Source organism: Musa acuminata, chromosome BXJ3-4 (assembly GCF_036884655.1).
Source record: "Musa acuminata AAA Group cultivar baxijiao chromosome BXJ3-4, Cavendish_Baxijiao_AAA, whole genome shotgun sequence".
Taxonomy (NCBI): domain Eukaryota; kingdom Viridiplantae; phylum Streptophyta; class Magnoliopsida; order Zingiberales; family Musaceae; genus Musa; species Musa acuminata.
Window position 1 is genome coordinate 43,400,967 of NC_088352.1, and position 24,392 is coordinate 43,425,358.

Below are 24,392 nucleotides of genomic sequence, written 5' to 3' on the forward strand. Positions count from 1 at the left end.
TCCATCGAATAATGCACTCGCCAGTCATTAATCACCTTCAAAAAGTTGACATGATTTGAAGGGGGTAAATCAGGTTAATTAAGTAGTGTGCGACAGCCAAAGCATCAACTTTCCCTGTTTCTCACTCACAAGTTGTAGCAGAATAAAGTTAGGTGGCAGCACAATCATTCAGCACATCAGTAGTTTCTTTCAAGATTAGGCAACTAGTTCTAGCAAGATCCACACACTTGTCACTACTATTTCTCCAAGTTGCATCCGGGAAGATCTTCTCTTAGTAATGTTCATATCTGAGCACAACCCACCATGTCTGATATGCTGCCAAACCCATATATCTTGTGCTAAACTTGCAGTCATGATTTTGAAAGCTGTCATCTAGTGATCTTTCAGAAAATAATTTCCTGGAGATGCAGAGATAATGATTTTGCTGTGTTAACCGTAGAAAAGTTAAGAGCTCCAATGAGGGTGGAAGATAAGATTGAAAGAAGGCATGTCTTCCACAAATAACCCCTCTCTTTGTGTGTAGATGGGTAGAGTGACTTGTTAAGCATGAAGAGAGCTAAAAACTCAAGCTTCTTCGTTAAGAGATTGTCCAACTTCCCCACTCAACATATTTAAGTAAGAGTACGTGGAAAGCATACTCTTTAATAACTTAATACAATCCACGTCGATCATATATTGGATGTTGCAACGTCTCATTTTAATGAGAATATCCATTGAGCGACTTCATAAAAAGTCACTAAGAAGATTTAAGAGATCACTAGACTACAATGTCTATCTTAAGAGTTAACATCGTAAGCATGATGATCTATACACTGATGTGTATTATCTTTTTGTCTCTATAGATATATCAATCTATCTTGTTTTTATATTCTACTTTTAAATGTTAGAGACGAAATTATCAATCTTTGAAACAGGAATTAAAGTAGTGGATCTTTTAGCTCCTTATCGTTGTGGAGGAAAAATCGGACTATTTGGAGGGTTTTTTTTAAAAAATAATTTTAAAAGGATCGACTAATTTAATTGATAAAAAACATTTTAAAAGTATTGACTAACTTAATTTATAAAAAATTAACAAAGCATCTTCGTTAAGACATTTGGGTTAATTAGTTCATTTATTAGGTAAATGAGAGGTCAGATGTCTGAATTTATGAGTAGATATTATTTATGTCATTTGATGTAATAAATTTTTTTTATTTTTTATTTAAAAAACTTTGGCACGAGTTCAAATGTTACATTCAAATCGTTCCTTAATCATTTATCTTTTGTAAAAAAGTAAATAATAATAATAATAATAATAATAATAATAATAATAATAATAATACTCTTCATTTTCGTTTTTCGTTTTCTGTATTTTTTATTTCCTAATATATTGTTCTGTTATAAAAAATCGAATTGGAACGAGAAATAGATGGAGAAATGGTTTGCTAAAAAATTATATAAGTAAATGAATATAAATAAAGAAATAAAAATAAAACACACCCCCTTATCTTGCTTCCGAGGTGAACGAGCCACTGGTACAGCAACCCAATCGATAACGTCACTGTACAGCGGAGGCTGTAGCCGAAGGGAAGGTTAGGAAATGGCCGGCCTATCCATGGCGTCGTCGCTGCTTCCCCTCTCGTCTTCCCTCTCCATCGCGAGCAGAGGCTCGTCGTTCTCGTGCCCCGGATCCCTCTCCTTCCCCACTCCCTCCCCTGCCTCAAAGGTACAACCTTTTGCCTCTTCGTTCTTCCCCACTCACGTCGACCCTAATCTCTGATATCACTCGCCGTAGTCGCAGCAGCGCGGGGCGCTCACCATCCGCTGCGTCCGTGTCGGTGGGGTGGAAATCCCCAACAACAAGCGGGTGGAGTTCTCGCTCCGGTACATCCACGGCATCGGCCGTGTTCGGGCTCGTCAGATCCTCTGCGACCTCTCCCTGGAAAACAAGGTCACCAAGGACCTATCCGACGAGGAGCTCATCTCCCTCCGGGATGAGGTCTCCAAGTATATGATAGAAGGCGACCTCGTAAGGAATCAAACCTCTTAGTTTTCTCGGATTTTTGCCTTGGTTTCTGTTGGTTTTTTGCGTTGAAGTTGCAAATTTGATGCTGTTCGTCGTATGGTTTCACCTTTTGTGAACAAGAATAGCTATCTTCGCTTTCTAGTCTTTTATCTTGAATTTTGGTGTTTATTGAGCTGAAGTTGTGATTTTGATTTTGTTCTGTGTGCACGATCTCAATTTGCAGAAGCGGTTCAATAGGCTGGCGATTGAGAGGCTGAAGGAAATCCGGTGCTACAGGGGAATTAGGCATGAGATGGGGCTCCCTTGTCGGGGGCAGAGAACAAAGAACAACTGCCGCACCCTCAAGGGCAAGAAGGTCTCGGTTGCTGGCAAGAAGAAAGCTTCTCGTTGAGTAATCTGCAGTTTTCTTTTCATTGTATATTTTGTTGGAATTGCTCCACCTCTGGTAATATTGGAACTTGAATTTTTTTTTCCACTGGTTATGTTATTCTGACAACAGTTCCTTTGGAGTTATCTTGGATATGAAATGGCTTTCTTTTCTCTTGATGTATTGGATACTGATGTTTATGGTGGATATTAACAATGCAATTTTGTCAGAGAGAGATCTTGTTTAGGTTATTTTGTTCTCAATTCAGCTGTTCATAATGTCAGAAGCATTAATACCGTGATTCGCTTGTGGTTGAATATATTGTTCATTGTAGGCTCATAAAATTAGCATGTTCTGCTCTTAAAAAGTTGTGGGCTTATCATAGATGTAACCAAGTTGCTGTTTGCCATCATGGCACTGCCTTGCTGAAATTGATCTTTTGTTGTTTTGAATAATATTACGTATAGCTAATAGTTAGTGAATCCTTTATAGTACTCGATTGAGTCCCACACACACTCTCTCTTTAGTGCCCTCAAGAGATTCATTGGCAAGGTTTACATGTAAAATCATTATGCTATTTAACCATCCATGATGTTGATCTTTTCACTTCGATTATGGTTTTTTGTTTCATGCTTCTGGTGTAAAGATGTCACTTACAAGTAACGATCATTTAGTCACTGATTTGTTTTTGTTTGTCAGAGATTTCTGCAACAATACTTTAGTGTTTTTTGTTTTAAAGCACACACTAGGTTGTTACATAGTGATCTTTGGGAGTGTCATTCTACAATTATTAGTCTGTGTTTATGACAGTCATATCATGGTGACTTTATTAGACATTGGATACTATTTTCTCTTTTCACTGATGATAATTCTTTCTTTTTATCTATGATAGGAAGCAAGTTATTCTTGTGGTTATATTTGCCGTTGCATGTACAATTGCCGTTTTGAATTATGTCTGTTTCATGCAAACACTTTTGAGCATGATTCCCATTTCCATTGTTCTTATCATTCCTAATGTGCATATCTGTGGAGCCATTTTGTTGGAACCTTATTGTTTGCACATGATTTTCTTTGCCTGACTGAATAATGTAACAGAGTGAAGATGATTGTTGGACTGTGGAACATCTGTGCAGTAATTAAAATTCTCTGCAATTACTAAACGTTTTATGTTTTTGTCTTTAAGGATGGTCTCCTTGCTGTCTTGGTTTGGTTTTCTTCTTTTGCAATTGTTTTAAATTCACAATGGTCATCATTGTCTTGAGTTGTTTATAGCTATCTCATTGAAAAAAACCCCACGAATGGCATACTCTAGATAACTAATGCAAAAAGATGGGTGACACTGTTAGTAAATGAATAAAATGATAGGCGAGGTCGAGCATCAAAATTTGTATATGTTGCACAACAGATTAGCACTTTTGTTCTGGCTGTGATTTGCATATGTGAAGATCATTGTTGAATATTTTATTAGCAAGTATCTTCATGCAATATCTTCAATCTCTGTATATGTCTGTCATCATATATCAAACCCTAGCTAACAACCTGGTTTTACTACTGTATGTGGGAGTTTGTCATCTGGGGTTTTAGGTTTCATTATCCTTTTCTTTTCATAAACACATACTGGAACAAATATATTGCTCTGACTAAGCAGAGTTAATTTCTTTTCTAGTTTAAGGATATATTTTAGTTGAAAACCAATCATTGACATGCTGGACACAGTTTCTGAACTCTTGACTCTCAAGTGATTATTAACCAAAGTGATACAGATAAAGCACCCAAAAAAGTTTATGATATGGGTGAGATTGTCCTGAAAGAAAAATGATAAGCATACAAGGAAGGGACATCATTTGTGAAAGAGAACAAGGAGCTCTAAATCCATTTTGCTTCTGCTACTTATTTCATTCACCTAAGCCTCTGTGATGCTTAAGTTTGAAGTAGTTAGTTCGCTGTCTACTTGTGCTTTTCTTATGTGACATAAAAATCTATTGCCCCTGTTTGAAGTAGCAACTGAAGCAAATTTTTTCGTAGTGTTTATGCTAGTTTCAAAAGAAAGATTCCACATTACTGTAAAAACAAAATCATACATCCTTTTTGACGGAAAAGGATTCACAGTAGGTGATGATGTAGTGATGAATTACTGAAAGTTCTCTTTTGAATGATGATTCTTTTTAGAGGTGATGCAGATAATGCTAATTGTATTCAATCCCTTTCTCCAACAAGCATTCACAGTAGGTTGAACGCTGTTGTTTAATGTACCTTGAGCTTGAATTTCTTTGCTTATGCCAAGAAAAGGACTTCTATACAAGTCTAGTCAGATTTCGAGATTGTCCATCTAGCAGAGCCCAAACAGTAAACACTCGAGATTCTTGTTGTTCTTGATATTTTTAATATTGCTGATTGTGATTTTATTCAAGGAAGGATTTTTTTAAGGCCAACATGGATTATAGTTTTATGATAAAAATGATGTTTTTATCGATAGGTATGTGTTTTCCCCCTGCTGTAGTTAAATTTAGCTAATCAACTTTAGCTCGATTAAGGTGCAAGCTTTTCAAGGTGCTGCTTTCCCGAGCCCAAACAGTTCTGTTGGTGCTCATACTGCATTAGACTGATGGTAAGGCATGTCAAGGATGCTTAGGAGATTAACTTCCAGATGCTGTGAAGTTGGTCAGGATTGTTATCCATTCTTGCTATCACCAGTAAAGACCCAATGTTGCTGTCTTAAGGATGGGTTATCGACAAATAGAAACTTATAGCTGGGTGAATGTGCCATGGGAATATTTAATCTGACAGTGCAGCCCTATTGAAAGAGTTGAACTTTTACTTTGTTATTAATCTTGGAAAACATTCTTGTTAAGAACTTATTGTTTACATGATTGATGATATAATAACATGCTAGAATAATTAAAGCCTGTTTGACTTTAATACACTACAGACACAACACGAGAACTTTTGTGCTGGCATCAACATGAACTCAGTTTTGAGCTAGAAACATGTTAACCAATAGTGGCGTACTATTTCACTCATGCACTGTGGTTTCTTGCTTCTATAAATCTTGTTTCTTCGGCATGTTTTGTTTGTCTATAGTAGCAGAAGGATGCATCCTTTTAAAGCCTCAGTGACTCGTATGAACTAGTGGATGCATTCATGGAACCATGTAACCTACTGTTCTTCCTCCATCTCTGAATAGTGAGCTCTTCGAAGCACCAAATGCACAAAGCTGTATGTCATAATGCTCATCAGTGAATTGTGCACTCCGATCTGAAGCCTGCCAGCTTTTCATCAGTTCGTGGCTCACTCAAGCTGTTGACTTCTGCATCGCCAAAGCCATGTTATGGCACCTTCAAGTTCGATATCTTCAACCGGCGGATAAAAGAAGACAGAATGGTGAGTGTTTGTTGCAGGTAGGAAAGCATCCATGCGCATAAAACATGACTCAGAAAAAACACTATTTGCAGAGTGCAAAGCTCTTCTGCGACAAGCTCCAGATCCTTGCAGATAGCAACCATGAGATTGTGTATCAGCCTGCGTCTCAACCTTGTGCACAGATTTCCTGGTTGGTTCAGCATGTGCATTTCATGCTCACAGTGGATCTGATGTGTCTAAATTATGTTCATGCTGCTTTGAAATTGACTGCAGTGCTTCACATACTCACTAATGGAAAGGACTCTGTGTTCAGCTGAGACATGTGAGAGAGAGAGAGAGAGAGAGAGAGCGAATGGTCGGGCGCTCTGTGGCTATGCAGAACCAGGAATGGGCAGGACAGGAGATGGAAAAAGGTGAAAGGAGTGTGGAGAGAGAAGCCGCAAGGCAGCGGTGGGAATTTTAAGAAGCCACTAATGTCCGCATTTAAACCTCGACGAGCTTTGCTTCGTCCGTGTAGCCGATCTGAGCCGGAAAGGCATTTAATCGAGAGGGTTATACTCTTCCTTTAAAAGCTTTACTTTCTGACAGTATGCCTATCGATCAAGAGGTAAGAGGGGAAGCTTTTTCTCTTAGCCAACAAGCCAATATTGCTGGAGAAGGGAGAAATGGCATGCACGAAGATTAGAGAGGGAATGGGACACGTTAATGTAATGACACAGACCTATTCTATGAGTACGTGCGAGCTAGAAAGAGAGAGAGAGAGAGAGCGGGAGAGAGAGAGAGTCGTGAGAGGAAGGCACGACTTCGACTGTGTGCCTCCCGCTCTGTTCTTCCAGTGGATTCATTAGGTCCAATTATGTTAGAAGTGGGTGGTACCAATCAAAAGCTGAGATGGAAGATGACCCACACGCACGTGGACAAGTCCATGGCGAGGGCCAAAGCATGGGAAAAGAAGCTTTAACATCACCGGCTTCCTAGGAGCAAAGAAGGAGATAAACTGTAAAGAGAGGGTGATGGAATCTAACAAGAGAGGAAGAGAGAGAGAGAGAGAGAGAGAGAGAGAGAACAACAGATCGGATCAGCAGCGCATCTTCCATGAAGAGCTTTTCTCTCCTTTTGATGCCCTGTTCGCCCTCTTCCCACTTTTTCCCACCACTGACCTCAATTTGACCCTTCCACAAGCTCCCAAGTGCAGCGGTGTAATCTTCTCTGCGTCCTCTGCAAAAGCTTACCCCTTTCATCCATTGAAGTACTGGAAAAGGAAGGAACAATAACACAAAAGGAAGAAGAGAGAGAGAGAGAGAGAGAGAGAGAGAGAGAGAGAGAGAGAGCGCGAGTGAAAGAGATCAGTCATTTTAAACAGCTGGTGCAATTTAATATCTAAATCCTTTGCCTACATCTTCTCATGCACATCATCAACATCAACACCCACCTGTACAGGCATGCCTTGTTCCATGCCCCTAACAGAAGCTTGCTTGGAGATTCCTTCTTTTCAGTAAGGAAAAGAATCCTCATCTCTCTCCCTATCTTAAGAAACAAACGAGAAAAAAAAGGGGGAAAAGTGAAGAAAACAAAGGAATCCAACTCTCACTCACTCCAATGACAATGTACAAATCTTCTCTGTGGCTGAGCTTCAAAATTCAGCCTCGCCCACCACCTTCAGCAACCATAAAATTGCCTCTATAATCACACACACTGCTGCTCCAAACTAGACATATGTGTAACAATTTGATTACCATTGAGTTTATGGTGATTTTCCTCGTTTTCGGTGGTTTCCAACCTTCGTATCGATAACTTATGTTACGTGTCTTCCATGAAGATTCTGCTTATGAAATCTTGGAATCTTCTAGAGTAGAGCTTCGGGTCCACTGCCGAGATGGAATTGGGATCAACCTGCAATGATTTGTAGGCATGCTCCAATTTCTTGGTGATATCATAGTCTTGGAGGATATCGATTATCCCGAAGTAGAGAAGCACATCATGGAGCTTGCTGCTTCCTGTGGGTGTCGACATCCCTTCACAACCTACAAGAAATGGTGGCTCGGATTCGGTACCCGTTATGTGCTCTGCTCTCGCTGGCAAGTTCACTCCCAAGCGAATCGACGACTTCCTGATCATACAAAAGACATTGTCATATCACATATACAATCAAGTGCAACTGAATGTCCAAACTTCTGAAACATAACAATGACATGAAGAATGAACTATCTTTGAAATGGGAAAAAAGTTGTTCTACAGAAGATCAATAAGAGATCATTTTTTCTCTTTCATCTACACTTGAAGAAAACACCTAGGTCTCTATGATGTGCAATATTCATCCAATGTCAGCCAACTAGATGACATTGGAGCTACATCATGATGAGAACCACATCATGTCACACAAAATTGAGACGTGGGGTCTAACCAAGCAGCGAAAAGTCCACGGTTTCTAAAATGATCCAATTACTCCATCCATGGGAACAGAAATCTGTTGACAGAATTTTGAAAGTGACAGCCTTTAATTTACTAATTGTTTAATCAATGCAGTCTATTTAAGCACAAAAGAGAAAAAAAATAGATCGTTGCTGCTGTTATATCTTCAGGACAAGATTCTCGAACAGCAACCCCCTATATTTGATGGTAGCAGATGGACTACTCAAAATACTCAACCACAAGTTTTTCTAGGAAAAGCTAAGGAGGATTTGCAAGAGGCTTTCAAATCCATCAGCATCAAATGCAGTAAGAGAATAAATATGAAAGTTTTTTATTGTAGCAAGAATGATGCTAAACCACAAGCAGCTCATATGAAATAGGAGGGGGAAACATCCCCATCATGCATCATTATTACTGTCTGGGGATAATGTAACACCACTGAGCTTTCTTAATCAGAAAACAAACAACAAACTCAACACAGGTAAAGGGCATACCATGTGTCCAGAATCTGATCCATATCCTGACAGGTTAATGATGAGAAGCATAGGTCAGACCAGACGTCTCCACATTTAAATGTTTCCTTCTGGTCATATAATTCTGATCAAGCATCATTGCTATGATTAGATCAATGTCATCTCTGCCGTGAAATGTTTACAGCTGGAATCAGGTTTTTAAAAAGTTATCAACTTACTTGGCAAAGCAAGAAATGGTGATGGGCACATTTTAGATGCTGATATATCATCACAGAAGTGAACTCCCACCAGGAGACTATAATCCATAATCCCCTCTTTTTCTAAGAACTCACAGTCCAGCTTGATTTGTCTACAAGGTAAAAAGAATTTGATCAGACCAATGATGACAGAAAAGAAAGTAAAGCTAACCGGAGAAATTAATCAACTTTGATTAGAATGTGAACTTACTCGAGAAGCTCCATGTACCATGATGTTTGAAGACGAAATACAAAGTTGAGGTCGAGATCCTTGAGTGTTGTTGTCTCATCAATCTTTCCCTCAACCTTGTCAGTTGTCCGACCATGGGATGAACCTTTCAGGTCAAATCTTCTATGTATATGATACTCAGAGCAGAACAAATTACCCATAACGATGAAACGGACCTGACTTCCAGCCAACATGTGCCACAAGATCAGAGAACAATAAACGCATGTACTAGTACTGTAAAACAGGGGAAGCTATTACGAATGTACTTTAGCTTACACAAGCTTATGCTATTATTTGCATACCTTTTGCCCTCCATTAGATTTCACACAATGCACGCCATAGAATCTCGTCACTAGTGAGTTCTCATACTGGCATACGTGCCGATAATAGCTGCGTAACATCCTAATGAGTACCTGAGCATGTATTGTAAAGAGGTACCAATGGCGATAAGTTGCCAAAAAAACAAACAGATAAACAAAATGTGCACTCGAATATTATCAGGTGATAAACATCTATCTTTACAATATCAAGTTCACTAAAGAAATTTACAGGAAAGCTTAAGAATTCAGGCAAAAAACAATGTAAATACAAAGTAAACAGGGTGGGAAGCATCTATGGCTATTACTGAAAAGGGCAAAAGAGAATCCACAATGTGAGAACATACTGTACTTTCATAATAAAGGCAGTGACTTGATAAGGTTGGATGAGGTCTGAGAGATCAAGGCAATAATTAACAATTCTGATGAAGGAATTCCTGATGGAGGACACAAGAGATAATCAACTAACCTTCACTTCAGATTTCTTTACTGTCTTAATCATAAACCGATCATCCTGGGTCAGGAAAAAGAAGCTCCCACTCTTCCCAGGTGAAGACAGCTCCCTCAAAGCGCTATTTCCACAAATAGCCACCATATACTCTGCCGGATCCACTGAAAACAACTTCCTCAGGTGCCTGCAATCCAAGAATTGATCCAAATACTTTTCATCAACTTGATTCAGGTTGCATTGAGCTGGAAATAATGCAACAAGGAAGTGCATTGATCACATTGCTCAAAGGGATATACCTGAAGACCATGGGGCAGTAATCCTTCCAGCGGAATTCGACTGACTGGTGCGGAGGAGTAATCTTTGATCCCTCAGGAGGAAACCTCGTCCAGAACTTTTCCATTGGATCGAAATCTGCTGGCCTCAGCTCTCGCGGCTGCTTCGAACCTGGCTTCCCAATCGAGTATCTGAATCCAAAAATCAAGTCGATCAAACAACTAAATATACGGACATTGTCGGTTCAAATGTCAACAAAGGCACAGTCTAAAACTCTTTCTTTAAGCATCTACCTAATGCCTAATTGAAGGTTTAACATTAGATCGTAGTTCTTGTGCCCCTTCGATATTGTCTGCCCTGGCTTCTTTGCCTCTCGTGTCACCAAGCAGCTGGGACTCCGTCGCCGGTGCACCGTCCCAATGAGGGTGCCGCTGCCATGGTCGAATGACGACCCGTCCTTGTACAGCACCGATGCTTCGAGGGTGTCGATGATGTCGCAAGTGATATCCCCAGCCTCGCCGTCTGACTCCCAGATGCAGATCCTGGGGAGGCTCTTCTCTGCGACCGAGCTCCCCCTACGGGTGGAGCCTCCATCCACTGACGACGGCTTCCTGGACGTTAGGACCAGCGGCGTCGTTGGTGCTGATCCATCGGCCAGCTGAAAGAAGGAGCTTCTCCTGCCGGAGATCTCCTTGCAGGCGGCGATGGTGGCGGGGTAGAATGTTCCGTCGAGGGCCATGGGCTCGCCGCCGCTCCAGCTGCCGACGTAGCAGCTGCAGTCGGGCCAAGTGAAGACGCCGCTGCCCCTGGGAACGCCGTTCTCCCACTGACCGTCGTACCGGTTGCCGTTGGCCCAGATGAGTGCGCCGCGGCCGTTGATGACGCCGCCCCGCCATTCCCCCGCATACTGGTTGCCGTTCCGCCAAACGTAGCGGCCGTGGCCCTCCTGGAGGTTGCGCCGCCACATTCCCTCATAGTAGTCGCCGTTGGCGTACGACTTGCTGCCGAAGCCGTGCTTGCGGTCGGCCACCCACTGGCCACGGTAGGTGTCTCCGTCGGTCCCGGTGAAGGTGCCGAAGCCCTCCATCCGGCCGGAGCGGAACTCGCCCTCGAAGGTAGCGCCGGAGGGCCACGAGAACTTGCCCTTCCCGGCGGCCTCCCCCCACCTCCAATCCCCCTCGTACATGCATCCGTCCGCCCACAGGTACTTCCCTCGCCCGTGCGGCGCGCTCCCCGCGAACCCTCCCGTATACAGGTCTCCGTTCGGCATCACCTTCTCCACCGCCGCCGCCTCCTCCGCCTGGTCAACCGTGGGTGTCACTCTCCGCCCGCCTCTGGGCTGAGCAGGGGGCCTCTCCTCGTCCTCCGCCGTCTCCTCCCACCCGGCTCCGGTGGTGGTGGTGGTAACGACGGCGTCACCATTGTCATCAGCTGGCCGCCGCATTCTACGTCCTCCACCTGCGACCGCAAGCCCTAATCAACGGCGGCTGCGACGGGCATTCCTTACCAATCAATGCAGATCCAGCGCCTGCCTCTTCCTCCGAGCTTCGATGAAATCCCCAATGTATATACTCTTTTCCGAAGCAAACGAGTCCCAAGCCGACGTAGACGACAAAGAACAGAGGAACCAAGGGAGAGAGAACAGAAGAGGAAGGTCGTCTCAGCCGTTGCTGTTCCCTTCGCTTCGGAAACGTTGCAGCGGCGACGGAGGAAAGAGAACAGAGAAAAAGGAGTAATAATAATTCAATCATATAATAGAAATAATGATCCTCATACACGAAAATACCCCCACACGCGTCCTTATTTACCAGTCCATCCAGTTCACACGTCACCACGAGACTCGAGCCCCATTGGCCGAAGAGCAGAAACTTCCGGTGGGGGCCGCACTGACGCGAGTAAGAGATTTGTGGCGTGAGGCGGCTCGGACGTGATCTGGGAATCCTGTTGGGGAGATCCGACACTAAATCTTTCTTTGTTTGGGTGTGGGATTATCGAGTCTCAAGTGGGGTGGATCTCTGGGATCCTGTTTAGATTTGGGTTTTTTATTGGTCACCACCTTTTGATGTCAACAATCTCGGTAGAGGAAACTGTCCGCATCGATCCAAAGTCATGTATGTATGCGTACATAAAATAATTTCTTGGTGTGCGCACTAATAATTAACAAGCATAATCGAGGTGGATTTGAGGAATTATTCTGATTTGATGTGCATGTTGATCGAGATTGGATTGATGTGTGCTACGATCACACTGGGGATGATGTTGAGGTTGGCAACCATGGGGAAGAAAATGATAAGCTGTGTGAGATGATGATTCACATGAGCTTATTGACTGACTCTTTAGTGCTTCCGCATGATAAATCCATCCGTTACTTGGCAGACTGAATCGTCAATGTGACATGTTCAGATAGCATCGTCAAATGAGGCAAAGACTAAGATCCGTTCGGTTGGTTCAAGGAAGGTTTTGGGGGGCTTTGGGGGTTTCTAGTCTCTCTCCATCGCCAAAATTAGGTGACATTTGACTGAAGAGCTAAAAGCTCGATGATCCCTACAAAAAGACATTCTTTTTTTTTATTCCAATATGAATCACACCATTTTCATTTAGTTAGTTATAACGACAAGCAATCAAAGAGAAATAATTAATTTCTTGACGAGCTACGTAATTTATCTATAGGTTCGGGATCACATTCGGAGAGTATAAGTCATGTTAGTGGAGTCTAATTTTCGTCGTGTTTAACTTATCTAAGCAAGAGTCATTATGATTCTGAAATCATCGATTTCAATTTTATAAAATTAAAATTAAAATCGAATAGACTCGGAGTAATTCTTATTTGAGATTAGAGTATAAGTCAAATAGAATGATTTTGAAACTATTAATTTAGTTTCAATTATGATATATTAAATGATTATATCCTCGTCACCACCGATATATAAATATCATCTGAGATCATATAAGATTCATCGAAATATGTGATTTAATTTTACATGACGAATATAGTTTTGAGTTGGCTGTTGTTTTTTTGCATGTTTATTCATGGTGATGACTAGACTTACCAATAACATCGTATGATTCACGTTTATTCCATAACGAGTATCTGAAGTCAAAATTAAAGCTCACTAACTCCACTTCGACCAAATCGCATCACAAGATCGGTCGCACCGACTCTCTCGGTTCGGTCAACTAATTGATGATAGGGTTTGACTTGGATTGTGACAGGGACGTGTCAATGGTGAGGTTAGCCCATTAATTGTCTTCACGTGAGAAGTATTCGCTTCATCTCTCCCTAAAGCAGAAGGATTCTTGCACGAGAAGAACAATTAAAGTAACATACCACCAATAACAACTAAGTATGTCAAGAGAGAGAGAGAGAGAGACCCACTATGGGCTAAGAGTTGGTGTGGTCCACTTATGTACATGGCGATGAAAACCTTGTGTTTGGATCTCCCTCCATTTCAATCTAAATCTATAATGGTGGACGTTAAGGTTGCATTTGAAAATATATTTATATTTTAAATATATAGTTAGAGAAAAAAATTTGAGTGAATGTATAATTATAGAATACTTCATGGTTTGTTTGATAAACAATAGTTGAAAATTATATTTTAAATATACATAAGTATTGTTTGATAAGATTGTATTTCAAAAGTCTATTAATTATTTTATGATAAATTTATCCATCTAATATTTTTAATATATATTCAAAGTGAATACATATTTTTTATTTAAATTAATAAGTAAATAAATGAAATTAATAATTAAATGCGTGTAATCTTATAAAAAATTTTGTATAGTCCAAATATAGAATAAATAAAAAATATAATCATATAAATAAATATAAAATATTTTTAAAACTAAATAAAATTTAATATTATAGAAAGTATAAATCATTTTGATTTCTCATTAAATCATTTTGATAATATTATAATTTTAGATAAATTTTTTAAAATTTAAAAATTATACTAATATCTTACAAATATTGAAATACTAATACTACGTATCAACATTGGAATATTTCTAACCTATCATCTAGGTTAGATATGATAAAAATTTATCAAACATCAATTCATATTTTAAATATATATTAGGTCCTCGATACAAAGAATATAAGTGCATCCTAAATAGCATTAATGAGGATTCTAATCCCATAATCTCGAATATTATAATTATTAGGAAAAAATATCGTTGATGTCTTCGTCAATACAATATAACTCTAATCTATATGAAAAAATATCGTTGATGTCTTCATCAATACAATATAACTCTAATCTATATATGACTAGTCGTTCGGAATAGAACACGGTCTCTTCAGACTCGTTACTTGTATAAAGATTGAGATCAAAAGAAGCTTCTCAAAGTTGGTACTTTTGATGCTTAAGTCAATACCGAGGTCTTTCCCTTTCTAATCTAGAGCTAAGGGTGCATTTTTATATTGACTTTGAGGAGAAAGAATATCTCATAGAGATTCTACAAGGAAGGTAGTTCGTTACCGACCCAAGTTGCCCTTGGATTTCCAAAAATATTTAGTTCAAATATCCAACAAGAGAGGTAATTCATAACAGTTGTCCCTTGGACTTTTGAAAATATTCCTATAAATATTTCATAAGGGAGGCAGTTCATAACCGACCCGAGCTACCACTTGGACTTACAAAAATATTCCTACAAATATTTCACAGGGGAGGTAGCTTGGCAGCTCGATAATTGACTTGAGCTGTCTTTTAGACTCCTATCCACATGGGCACAGGAGGGTGTAGCTTCTTGGGCCTTCATTTTCCTATGGGTCATACGTGGCATTGACGTCACGAGTGGTAGTTAGCTAATTGCTCTGGCATAAGCTTTGCAACCTGAGGTGTTATCTCCTCTTGTGACTGGACTACTAATAATAATGTTGATCTATCTCTTAACTAGCCTCTCAGGTCAGGGTGATGGCACCCGACGTCTACGAATGGACAGCATGAGGTGACCTCACCATATGAGCTCCTTAATATGTTCTTTTAGATCATAATAGTTATTTGTATCATAGTTGTAATTATAGTGGAAACAATAATACCTAGATTTATTTTTTTTCTCGAGTAGAATCTTCGTTAGTCGGAGGTCTCTCAACAAGCCTTTTTCTCTTATTTGCAATAAAACTTCAATTTTAGTTAGGTTCAAGGGGGTTAGTTCAGATCTCAGGCGAGCAAGTTGGGTTGTTCATTTCTCCTCAATCATAGAGACCTTAGGGTGGGGGCGAATTATGGTCTCTCTTGCCTCTTATGAGATTCCCTATACTTACTTGAAATCATTATATTAGTGATAATGTATTGATTGACTCTTTAAAGTACTTTAGGTATCATCATTGGTGTTCTTTTTACCAACAACCAAAGAAGGCAAGGGGGGATTTAGTCCCATCATAAATGACTGAATCACGAGCGAGAGGTAAATGTTATTCATGCCTCGGATCTCATTGATGAATCGGATGATGAAGTTCGAGAATACCGCTTCCTCACCTTGTCTTAGTTTGAGAAGCATCACTATTGTAGGCCTCGGGCATCCATTTCTAAGGAAGTGGAGCTTGAACTCTTTAGTTAGTTAAGTGAAGGAGTTAATAGAGAGCGACTTTAGAAGAGCGTACACTCTCTCATCGAACCTTTTAAGGTGATGAAAAAGGTGTAGCATATTTGAGCATCCAAAGTACTATACAACAATATTTAAGTCTAGAAGGTAGCGACGTGCTCTATTAGGTTAGTGGCGCCGTCAAAGGTTTCTATTGATATGAGGTGGAAGTTAATGGAGATCAACTCTTCCTGAATATCCTAAATAAACGATGATCGACTCGAGATGGATTCGATTTGCCCATCACCCCTACATTGGTGAAAGTCATAATGCATCTCTTTCAAGTGTCGATCTATTTATTGTAGTTGGAACTAGAGAGAATTTTTTGTTGAATCATGGGTCTCGAATTCAAGCAGAGCGATGGTGGGGCAGCCTACTAAACTCTACGGTCGGGGAGCGAGGCACTCCCTCAACCAATGGCTCGATAGGTTTTGGATGCCCGTAAGATACTACTAATTCATCGGGAGGGAGGACCCTAGCAGACGTTGATGCCGATGATTGCTGAACTATCGATGGTGGCTAAGGCGGTGGCATCACCCATTGGTTTGACCGAGGTAGAAGCGAGGTAATAATATTTATTATACCGACTAACACTTGCATTTGCTAGGTGAGGTTCAAGAATACCTTAGCAAAAATAAGTAGATGGCTCAACGGAACTCTCGAAGATGAGGGCCTAGGGTAATTGAATGAACGCTAGAACTACATTGGTACTCGCGATGAGATGGATATATCTATATGGGGAAAAAGCAACTACTACTATATTTAAGTAAAAGTAACGTGAGTGTAAAGCCTCATTCGATTATTCATGGACTAGATCAGCCTATGGATGCTCCTATGATATCAAGCCCTCATTCTAGCACTAAAATATTAGGAAAAACTATTATCGATATCTTCATTAGTATAACATATCATTCGGAATATAGTATAGTCTTTCTAGACTCATTATCTACACGAAGATCGAGGTCGAGAGAAGTTTCCTAAGTCAATCCCTCCGATGCTTAAGTTAGTACCGAGATCTTTCTCTCTTAATTTGGAGTTAAGGATGTATTTTTATACTAACCATGAGGAGAAGAAATATCCCATAAAAATTCTATAAGGAAGGTAATTCGTAATTGACCTGAGTTGCCCCTTGGACTTTCAGGAATATTCCTATGAATATTTGATAAGAGAGGCATTCGTAACCGAATTATCTCTTGCACTTCCAAAAATGTAGTTTGTAACTAATCCAAATTACCTAATGAACTTCTGAGAATATTTCTATGAATATTTCATATATAAGGTAGTTCATAATTGACCTACCTCTTAGACTTCTGAAAAATATTCTTACGAATATTTCACAAGAGAGATAGCTTGGTAACTGACCCAAGTTACCTTTTAAACTCTTATCCATATCCATGTGAGTAGGAGGGTATTGGGTTTCCTAAGTTTTTATCTTCCTTTGCATCTTATGTGGTGTTGAGATGAGTGACGATTAACTAATTATATATTTGCTAATATTATATATAAAATATATGATGATATGCTTTGCCTCACAGCTCAGGTCATGACTTGACCAACAAGTTAGCGCTACGCAGGAGGCTCAGCCTAACCAATGCTATATAACTCGTAGGAAATGACACACTATTGACAATATACTACCTAACATTATGCATATAATTGTTCAGCCTTAGATGACCATAGAGTTAAAAAAATGACTTCACAAGTTTAATCCTACATTCAATATTTAATATGACTAGGGTGAGTATAGTATGACATTGATTAGAGTAACAAATTTCTCTCATAAAACCAAAGCATGCATTCATCATCATCATCATCATCATCATCATCATCATCACCACCTTCTTCTTCTTCTTCTTCTTGACATAGCTATATTTTCGTAAGACCACTGGGCTTGAGTCTGATGGGTATCCCCTGCGCAGTGAACTAAGCAGATTCTGCAGCTACAGAACTGCAATGTTTCCAAGGTTTCAAACTCAATCTCCTTCTCTCGACCAATTAAATTATGGTTAGGTGTGAACTCTATGTAATACAAAACACATTTTTGGACCATTTAATCTCTTCTTGTTATGCATGTAAGATTATATGCACTCAAGAAACTATCAGAGTGCAACATCTCAGCATAAAAAATGAGAGCTTGACTTGTCATATAAAGCAAGAAATCAATGGTTTTAATCTGCTGGTCTCTCTTGTGGTCATGGTTGAGCCTACAACTGTTCAGAGTTGAAAGCCCAGTGAGGAGCACGGTGGACTCCCATAAAACCAATGCTCGATCACATTAACATGCATTCATCTTCTCAGAGCCATTTAAAGAGAGAGAAACTTGAAGCCCAGTCTAAGCACTCGAAAACACTGATGTTGCAGCTGCTGCTGCTGCTAGCTAACTTGGTATGTACTTCCAACCATTCCCAAGCTGGCTCAGTTCATCACCACCGAACAAAGCCTTGGCCATCAACAGATCAAGAAGTCAATAGGTCCTCTCTCTTGCATCATCCGTACCACCGACAAATGCAATCCAAGTGCCCGACAACACCCAACCAACTCGCCATCCTTTCTCGGCTACGTCAGGCGGACGAGAATTCAGACCAGGTGTTGGGTCACTCGACAATGATTACTCCACAGGACGATCTCAGTGCTCTCTGGCTTTCCCCTCGCTCCCTCTCTCTCTCATCGGTTCAAAAGGGCTTCACAATGGGGATGGTGTGTGAGGGGGAGGAAGGACAGGAGATCCCGCCTGGATCTCAAGTCCTTGTCCGTGATGTATGGTGGACACTTTGCTGGACTGCATGCCGGAGGCAATTCTCACGAGAGTGCACTCACCCGCAAATGCCGAGAGGCACAATAACTTGGTGGCGAAGGTTTGGAGTGTAAGTGCTTGTTGGATGCCTTTTCACTTAAAACTTGCTTGGTGTTGATATCCAGTGGGCTGTGTGGTGAAGATGAACTCATCAAAGCTTCAGAAATGGATTGGTCAACTTTCAGGACCCAATATAATAGATCTATTATTGCATTTTAAGCAGCTTTTAGTCCAAGTGCACTAAGGCTGATGCTTTTTGTCTGGTTAAATTGAACTCATGTATCACACACACACACACATATATATATATATTTATATCTGCTAAATAAATACTTGAAATTGACTATTTGATGCATGCTTTTCTTACAAATTAAGCAATGCTAATGGAAAGACATGATCTTGGAAGGTCAAAAGGACATGATCTTGCAAGGCACAAAGTGATGTAACAGCTCCTCTAATCCCTTAAATCAGAACAAATCTAATAGTGGTGGTAGTTACTTGATACTTGCTTTAGCTCCCATAAACATAGAGCAGGTCTTTAAGATCAATGGTGCACTAAGCCCACAAGAGGTGGAAGAACCTGAATCTTTCTGATGGTCTTTAAGATCTGCTTACTAAAAACATGTAGTTCTGCTAATCACAGATCCATTTTACTTACAATATATGTAGAAAAAAATTAATATTTTTATCATTAATTTTGAATACTAATTTTTGGAGCTCACTATTCACATAATATAGAAAGGTTGATCCTTAGTATTCTCCTGTATTTGAAGAGAACTGTTCATTTCTTTTAATTCTTTATACAGCGAGTTAATCATACATGCTTTGCACTGACATCATCAACCATACATATTTCTTTTATTCAGAATCCAAAGCTCTCTCTTCCTCATCGTTCTTTCTTGGAATTAAAGTTGCAGAGGGCATTAATGGCCCACAACACCTGACCAAAAGGGGCAAGGAGGCATCCCCTTTCTCCACACAGTCGCATGTCTCTTCCTTTAACCAAGTGTGAGGGAAAGGAGAAGTGAAGAAAGGTGGTAAGCAATGGAGAGGCCTTTCCGAGTCCAAACCTCAACCACATCGTTAGAATGTCTCATGATCATCATCACCCGCAGCTTCTTATCACCAAATTATACTCCCCTATCCACTAAACGAATCCCCTTGCGCTAGTGGCACGCTGAGGGAGAAAGGAAGCCGCGGGAGAACCGAGGGATGGGGATTCCCCTAGCTCCACCCATCGGAGGGCCGTGATTGGACCACGGTGACCAAGAATCCGCTGACTGGGCGTAGAAGAACGACGTCTCTGCGCTCGGAATAGTCTCCCTCAACGTGGCTCCGCCTGGTTCGTTGAACACCAATGCAGCAGCACTGTGTCACTAAGTGTTCGACAAAAGGTTTTGTGCCATTCCGCTTGGAGTTTATGCACCCACTGCTGCTTCCAAAGCGGTGCTTGCGTTGTGAAGAATGGCATCTGCGTGATGCGTATGTTTGAGGCTCGAATAGGCGACCAAAGCTAAGCCATACGTGCGGCAAAAAGGAGTGATCTATATATACCAATATATGGATGCGTGTTTCCAAACCATATGAGATTAGATGAATGAGAGAACAAATATATATATATATATAATTCATCAGTATCATATGTCTAAAATTCATCAAAGGGGAAGGAATATGGATGGGGAAAAGCTAAGGGGAAAGTAGAGTTGGATGCTAATATTCTTCACTATGGCACTCAACTTCTAAACTATTACGCGTGCCAGTGCTGATGAGCTCTGACTGTACTGGAAATCTTGGATTGGAATTCTCATTGTACTATCAGTAAATCTATTGTTCCAATGAATGGGATTTCCATCCTACTATCGATAGGTACTTTAAATGATCTTAAAACATTAGCTGGAGGGTTTATTCTTGGAATTTTTCTCGGTGAATGGTCCAAAAACATTCTATGAGACTATTCCACTAATCTTTTCTACGAGACAAGGGAATAAACAGAGTAAGAGAAATAAGTTCCAAAGAGATTACTACACTCTCAGATGTCTAACTCTTTTCCTGTAGCAGCAGATTAATTTTGATGACTGTAGTAAGGTGCATGCCAAATGTTGGTCTGACCTCTGTAACTCTTCATGAAAACTCCTCCCTCTCTCTCTCTCTCTCTCTCTATGTATGATTTCTATACGGGATAAGAAGTAACTCAGTGAATGAATGAGTGATGGAGAAAGAAAAGGTAGCTCAAGCAGGAAAAGAGGGTGATACTGTGGAAGCAGTGGAGATGGAGGGCCCTGAAAGCTAAAAGGTTGCGGAGGGAGAGTGAGGAACAGAAGGACAGCCTGCCTTTTTCTCCTACCATAAATACACAGCTATCCTTCCCTCGTTTCTCATCAGCAGCGCTGCTTCTGAGACGAGCGTGGTGGTCGGAGGAGTTGGACAGCTTCTCGTCATTCTATCTCCTTCTTCTCTCAGTTTCAATAACGTTAGCCAAAGCCAATTCACAATCCTTGTTTGAGGTAATTACAGCTCTACAAACTTCTTGTCTATCCTCTCGGTCACTTCGTAGTGCTAAACCTCTTCATCTTTGTGGTCTGAAGATGTCGGTCTTGGTGCTGCAAACACCCTTTCAAATGACGAAGTATGAATGGCCGGTGGCGGAGGAGCGATACGAGAGTAAAGATGATGCTGTGATGGCCGTGGAAGACGATGAGGAGAGGCCCGGGCAACTCGACATATGGAGCGCCATCCAGGCGCAGAAGGCTGCCACCGATCCGCCGGCTCCTTATGTTCATCCTCTGGTGAGGCGGTCTTCGAGCTCGCTGAGCCAGAAGAGCCTCCAGACATGCACGGAGAGCCTGGGGTCGGAGACCGGCTCCGACGACTTCTCCTCGTTCCTCGACGAGCTTGATGTCGATTACTTGCCGATGGTTGTGACGGAGAGAGAAGAAGAAAACCATGACGTGCACGACAAGCTCGTGATCATTGAGGAACGACGAGTGTGGCGAAACAGAGAAGCAGAGGAGCGCGAAGTGCCGCAACGCAAAGGGAAGGAGCTGACGTCAGTGAACTACCACGGCTCCGTTGGCAGGAGATCAGTCCCGAGGCTGTTCCCTCCGCCATTGCCGTCCATCTGCCGCCGCGACGGCGGGCCTTGCCTGCACATGAGGCCCCGTCGCCGGGAAGGCCGACTTCTCGTCGAGGCTGTCAGTGTACCCTCCAAGAACTACCTCCACGCGCAGCGCGAGGGTGGCCGCCTCCTCCTGTCCTTCATCGACGCCACCTTCCACGACCCCTCCTCCGACAGCACAGAACCAGGACACCCACAAGAACAAAATCGAACTGTTGACGAAGAATTGAATGAAACCAAAGAAAATGAAGTAGCAGAGATCGCACGGTTAGAAGAGGAAGATGAAGGGGAAGAGAACTGCTACGAGGAAGGGGAAGACGAAGAGGAGGAAGAAGAGGAAGTGGAAGTAGTCGACAGGGGCACCGTCATCGAGGTCACAGTGAGCACACAACCCCAGCAACCGAGCGGCGGCGCCATGAAGGTCCTCCGCTCTTCCCTTGTCATCAACAAGTTCGTCGGCTGCAATCGACCGAGCAGCAACGCCAGGGTCGACCTTCCGCCGGAATCCGAAACCACCAAAACCAGACTCAACGACCAAGATCAAGCTCCGACAGCAGCTTCAGTCATGCGACGGCCCCCGCCAACAACCGCCACAGCAGCGGCTGCAGTGGTGCTAGCCTCTGTCCTCAGCGGAGATCAAGATGAACACAGCTTCGACGGAGCACCACACAGCCACCTGCCTCCGGACAACAAGCTGCTGTTCATCTCGAGGCGGTGGAACCGGGAGGAGCTGCTGCACAGCATGAGCAGGTGCAGCCAGCTGCGCAGGCCATTGTTCATCTGGGAGCCCTGCTGCATCGTCACTTCCTCTTCCTGAGTCACAGCCCTCCATGAATCCATCCTACGTTACCTCATGTCATCTGCCTATTCATCCATCTATCTATCTACCTACCTATTTAAGTTGATATTGTGGTCATTAACATAGTAAGGTCGTCAGGGCAATAAGGCAGAGCGTGTCAAAAGCCTCACTGTTGGGGTTCCTTTGCATCAGCAGGTCTGTCTGCTGCTTTTTGACATCGATGTCTCTGTTTTTTTTGGCTCAGTGGTGGCAAGTTGACGACACGACAATGGACGATTTGGTATCAATGTGATTAGACATGTTCTGTTCCATGTTGTTTCTGATTGGCTCCAGAATGAGATGGATGTGCTTCTCGTATCACATCTTTCCCTCGTGCGTCTGCTCCAATATAATAATAATAATAATCGGGCTGAAATGGAATCGAAAGCAATGTGGTTTGAAGGGAAGAAGAGCACACTGTTTCTGATCCAAACCATGAAACCAGACGAAAGAAGTCGATCTTCTTCCGTACGCCGCTACTGCCCAACTCGATCTTATCCATATGCACCATCCTGGCCGTGCAGTCATGGCTGCATCACATCCATTGCCTGGGAATTCATCTACTTCGACAGCATAATGAAAACAATGGTTCCTCGAGCAATGTTTCATAGCATGACCAATAAGGCCAACAGAGCATCAAGGCACTTTCTGAGCAAGACAAAGGAGGCACTACTGCATTAATATACAGATGTCATGACAGACGCAGATGTTCTTTCAGGTCTTTGCCATGACTTTGTGGAATCTATTACGTATGCTTGTATTGTGAAGGCCAATATCGGGTGTCCAATGATACGTAGGATTAAACTAATGAAGCTTTTAGGTATGGCTAAGCAAAAAAGTAGGCTCTATCTGAATAATAGTTTCAGCAATTCGACTCTAATCAATGGTCTGACTCCATAGAATCCATTACTTATTACATGAGCTTAAACCAATGGTCAAAGAGAGCTCGAGAACTCAAGGCTGAAGCATCTTGCAATGTGGAAAAAATAATGTTGGATGTTCAACTCATATCCACAAGTCATGACGTAAGGAAGATGTAGTAGAATCAACAGGATGACTTTGTTGTAATACTAATGATTTGATATCAAGCTTGTGACTTGAACACTGAAAGCATAAGTCTTTGTGTAGGCCTTTCATGCTTCCTTTTTCTTTTTAGTGTCCGTTCAATTATTTTTTACATCTCAAAGTTTTGTTCTTCTATGAGTCAAATGTTCCTTCTCTCAAAAGTACTTTAGCAACGCAACAGTGACATCAACCGCATACTATGATGAAAAGAAAAGGCTAAAGAATAGCCATGACATATTGTCAAGCGAAGTGAAATGATTCAGTAGTGTTTGAGGGAGAAAAAGCAGTGCAAAATAGCAATCACGTTGTCTGGTGACATGAGGAATAATAGTATTATGGGGTTGGATGTTGACCTACTAGTAATGGCAGGGATGATGCATCAGTATAGAATCCAATTGACGATGTGAAGTAGAGCAAAGACAGAGATAAAGGCAAAAGAAAAGAAGGAACCCGAGATGCTTTTTGGCCCTCTCCAGCCACCACCATCCCTTGGCAAAGCCAACTTAACATTTACTGATACCCCGGTAACAAGCTTCTGTGTGCCCTCTCCCACTTCTGCCCTAGTTGTGAACTGTGTGCTTGGCACACATTTGGAAAGTTCAGCACAAGGGTAGGAGGGAAGCAAGCAGCACCAGTGGACATGGGGGAATCTGGTTCATCTCCGTACGTCTCCCACGCTTTGGTTCTCTTGTTTGCTTGTGCCAATGGGAGACATGATGGTTCAGGATCTTGCAGCTGTGCTGTGTCTGGAATAGGTCACTGGAAGTGCGACAGCCAAGGCCATGATCACAAGATGAGCAAAAGCATGTTGACATATTACGTAAAGGGGGAACTATGAATCACATTGAGCATTCCTGGATTCCAGGGG

At 41.6% G+C, this 24,392-nt stretch overlaps 3 protein-coding genes across 5 annotated transcripts; 2 read left to right on the top strand and 1 right to left on the bottom strand.

The window, feature by feature from the left end:
• The first annotated feature begins 1,487 nt into the window (after nucleotides 1-1,487).
• LOC103982835 (small ribosomal subunit protein uS13c) lies at nucleotides 1,488-2,601 on the top strand. 3 transcript variants are annotated; one of them, XM_009399878.3, is made up of 3 exons: nucleotides 1,488-1,705; nucleotides 1,775-2,008; nucleotides 2,229-2,601. In XM_009399878.3, exons 1-3 carry the CDS (start codon nucleotides 1,580-1,582, stop codon nucleotides 2,394-2,396), a joined length of 528 nt encoding a protein of 175 aa, XP_009398153.1. In that variant the 5' UTR covers nucleotides 1,488-1,579; the 3' UTR covers nucleotides 2,397-2,601. The 3 variants fall into 3 exon arrangements, with proteins under 3 accessions (XP_009398153.1, XP_009398155.1, XP_009398156.1); XM_009399880.3 differs by having other exon boundaries at nucleotides 1,496-1,705; nucleotides 1,781-2,008; XM_009399881.3 differs by having other exon boundaries at nucleotides 1,496-1,705; nucleotides 1,784-2,008.
• A 4,499-nt stretch (nucleotides 2,602-7,100) lies between these two features.
• LOC135636333 (phosphatidylinositol 4-phosphate 5-kinase 1-like) lies at nucleotides 7,101-11,846 on the bottom strand. The gene is made up of 8 exons (XM_065148021.1): nucleotides 10,417-11,846; nucleotides 10,147-10,314; nucleotides 9,869-10,034; nucleotides 9,385-9,495; nucleotides 9,065-9,258; nucleotides 8,836-8,966; nucleotides 8,639-8,741; nucleotides 7,101-7,842 (listed from the first exon to the last, which is right to left on the bottom strand). The coding sequence occupies exons 1-8, from the start codon at nucleotides 11,565-11,567 to the stop codon at nucleotides 7,533-7,535; spliced, it is 2,334 nt and encodes a 777-aa protein (XP_065004093.1). The 5' UTR covers nucleotides 11,568-11,846; the 3' UTR covers nucleotides 7,101-7,532.
• An 8,896-nt stretch (nucleotides 11,847-20,742) lies between these two features.
• Nucleotides 20,743-22,729, top strand: LOC135635881 (protein FAF-like, chloroplastic). Its single transcript, XM_065147303.1, has 2 exons — nucleotides 20,743-21,010; nucleotides 21,092-22,729. Exon 2 carries the CDS (start codon nucleotides 21,092-21,094, stop codon nucleotides 22,436-22,438), a length of 1,347 nt encoding a protein of 448 aa, XP_065003375.1. The 5' UTR covers nucleotides 20,743-21,010; the 3' UTR covers nucleotides 22,439-22,729.
• The last annotated feature ends 1,663 nt before the right edge of the window (nucleotides 22,730-24,392 follow it).

Excerpts from the sequence above, each read along its gene's own strand:
- LOC135635881 (XM_065147303.1), top strand. The coding sequence starts at position 21,092 with ATGTCGGTCTTGGTGCTGCAAACACCCTTTCAAATGACGAAGTATGAA.
- LOC103982835 (XM_009399878.3), top strand. The coding sequence starts at position 1,580 with ATGGCCGGCCTATCCATGGCGTCGTCGCTGCTTCCCCTCTCGTCTTCC. Across the intron at positions 1,706-1,774 it reads CTCCCTCCCCTGCCTCAAAG|TCGCAGCAGCGCGGGGCGCT; the intron begins GTACAACCTTTT and ends CACTCGCCGTAG. Across the intron at positions 2,009-2,228 it reads ATATGATAGAAGGCGACCTC|AAGCGGTTCAATAGGCTGGC; the intron begins GTAAGGAATCAA and ends CTCAATTTGCAG.
- LOC135636333 (XM_065148021.1), bottom strand. The coding sequence starts at position 11,567 with ATGCGGCGGCCAGCTGATGACAATGGTGACGCCGTCGTTACCACCACC. Across the intron at positions 9,259-9,384 it reads AATCTAATGGAGGGCAAAAG|GTCCGTTTCATCGTTATGGG; the intron begins GTATGCAAATAA and ends GCTGGAAGTCAG. Across the intron at positions 8,967-9,064 it reads TGGTACATGGAGCTTCTCGA|ACAAATCAAGCTGGACTGTG; the intron begins GTAAGTTCACAT and ends TTTACCTTGTAG.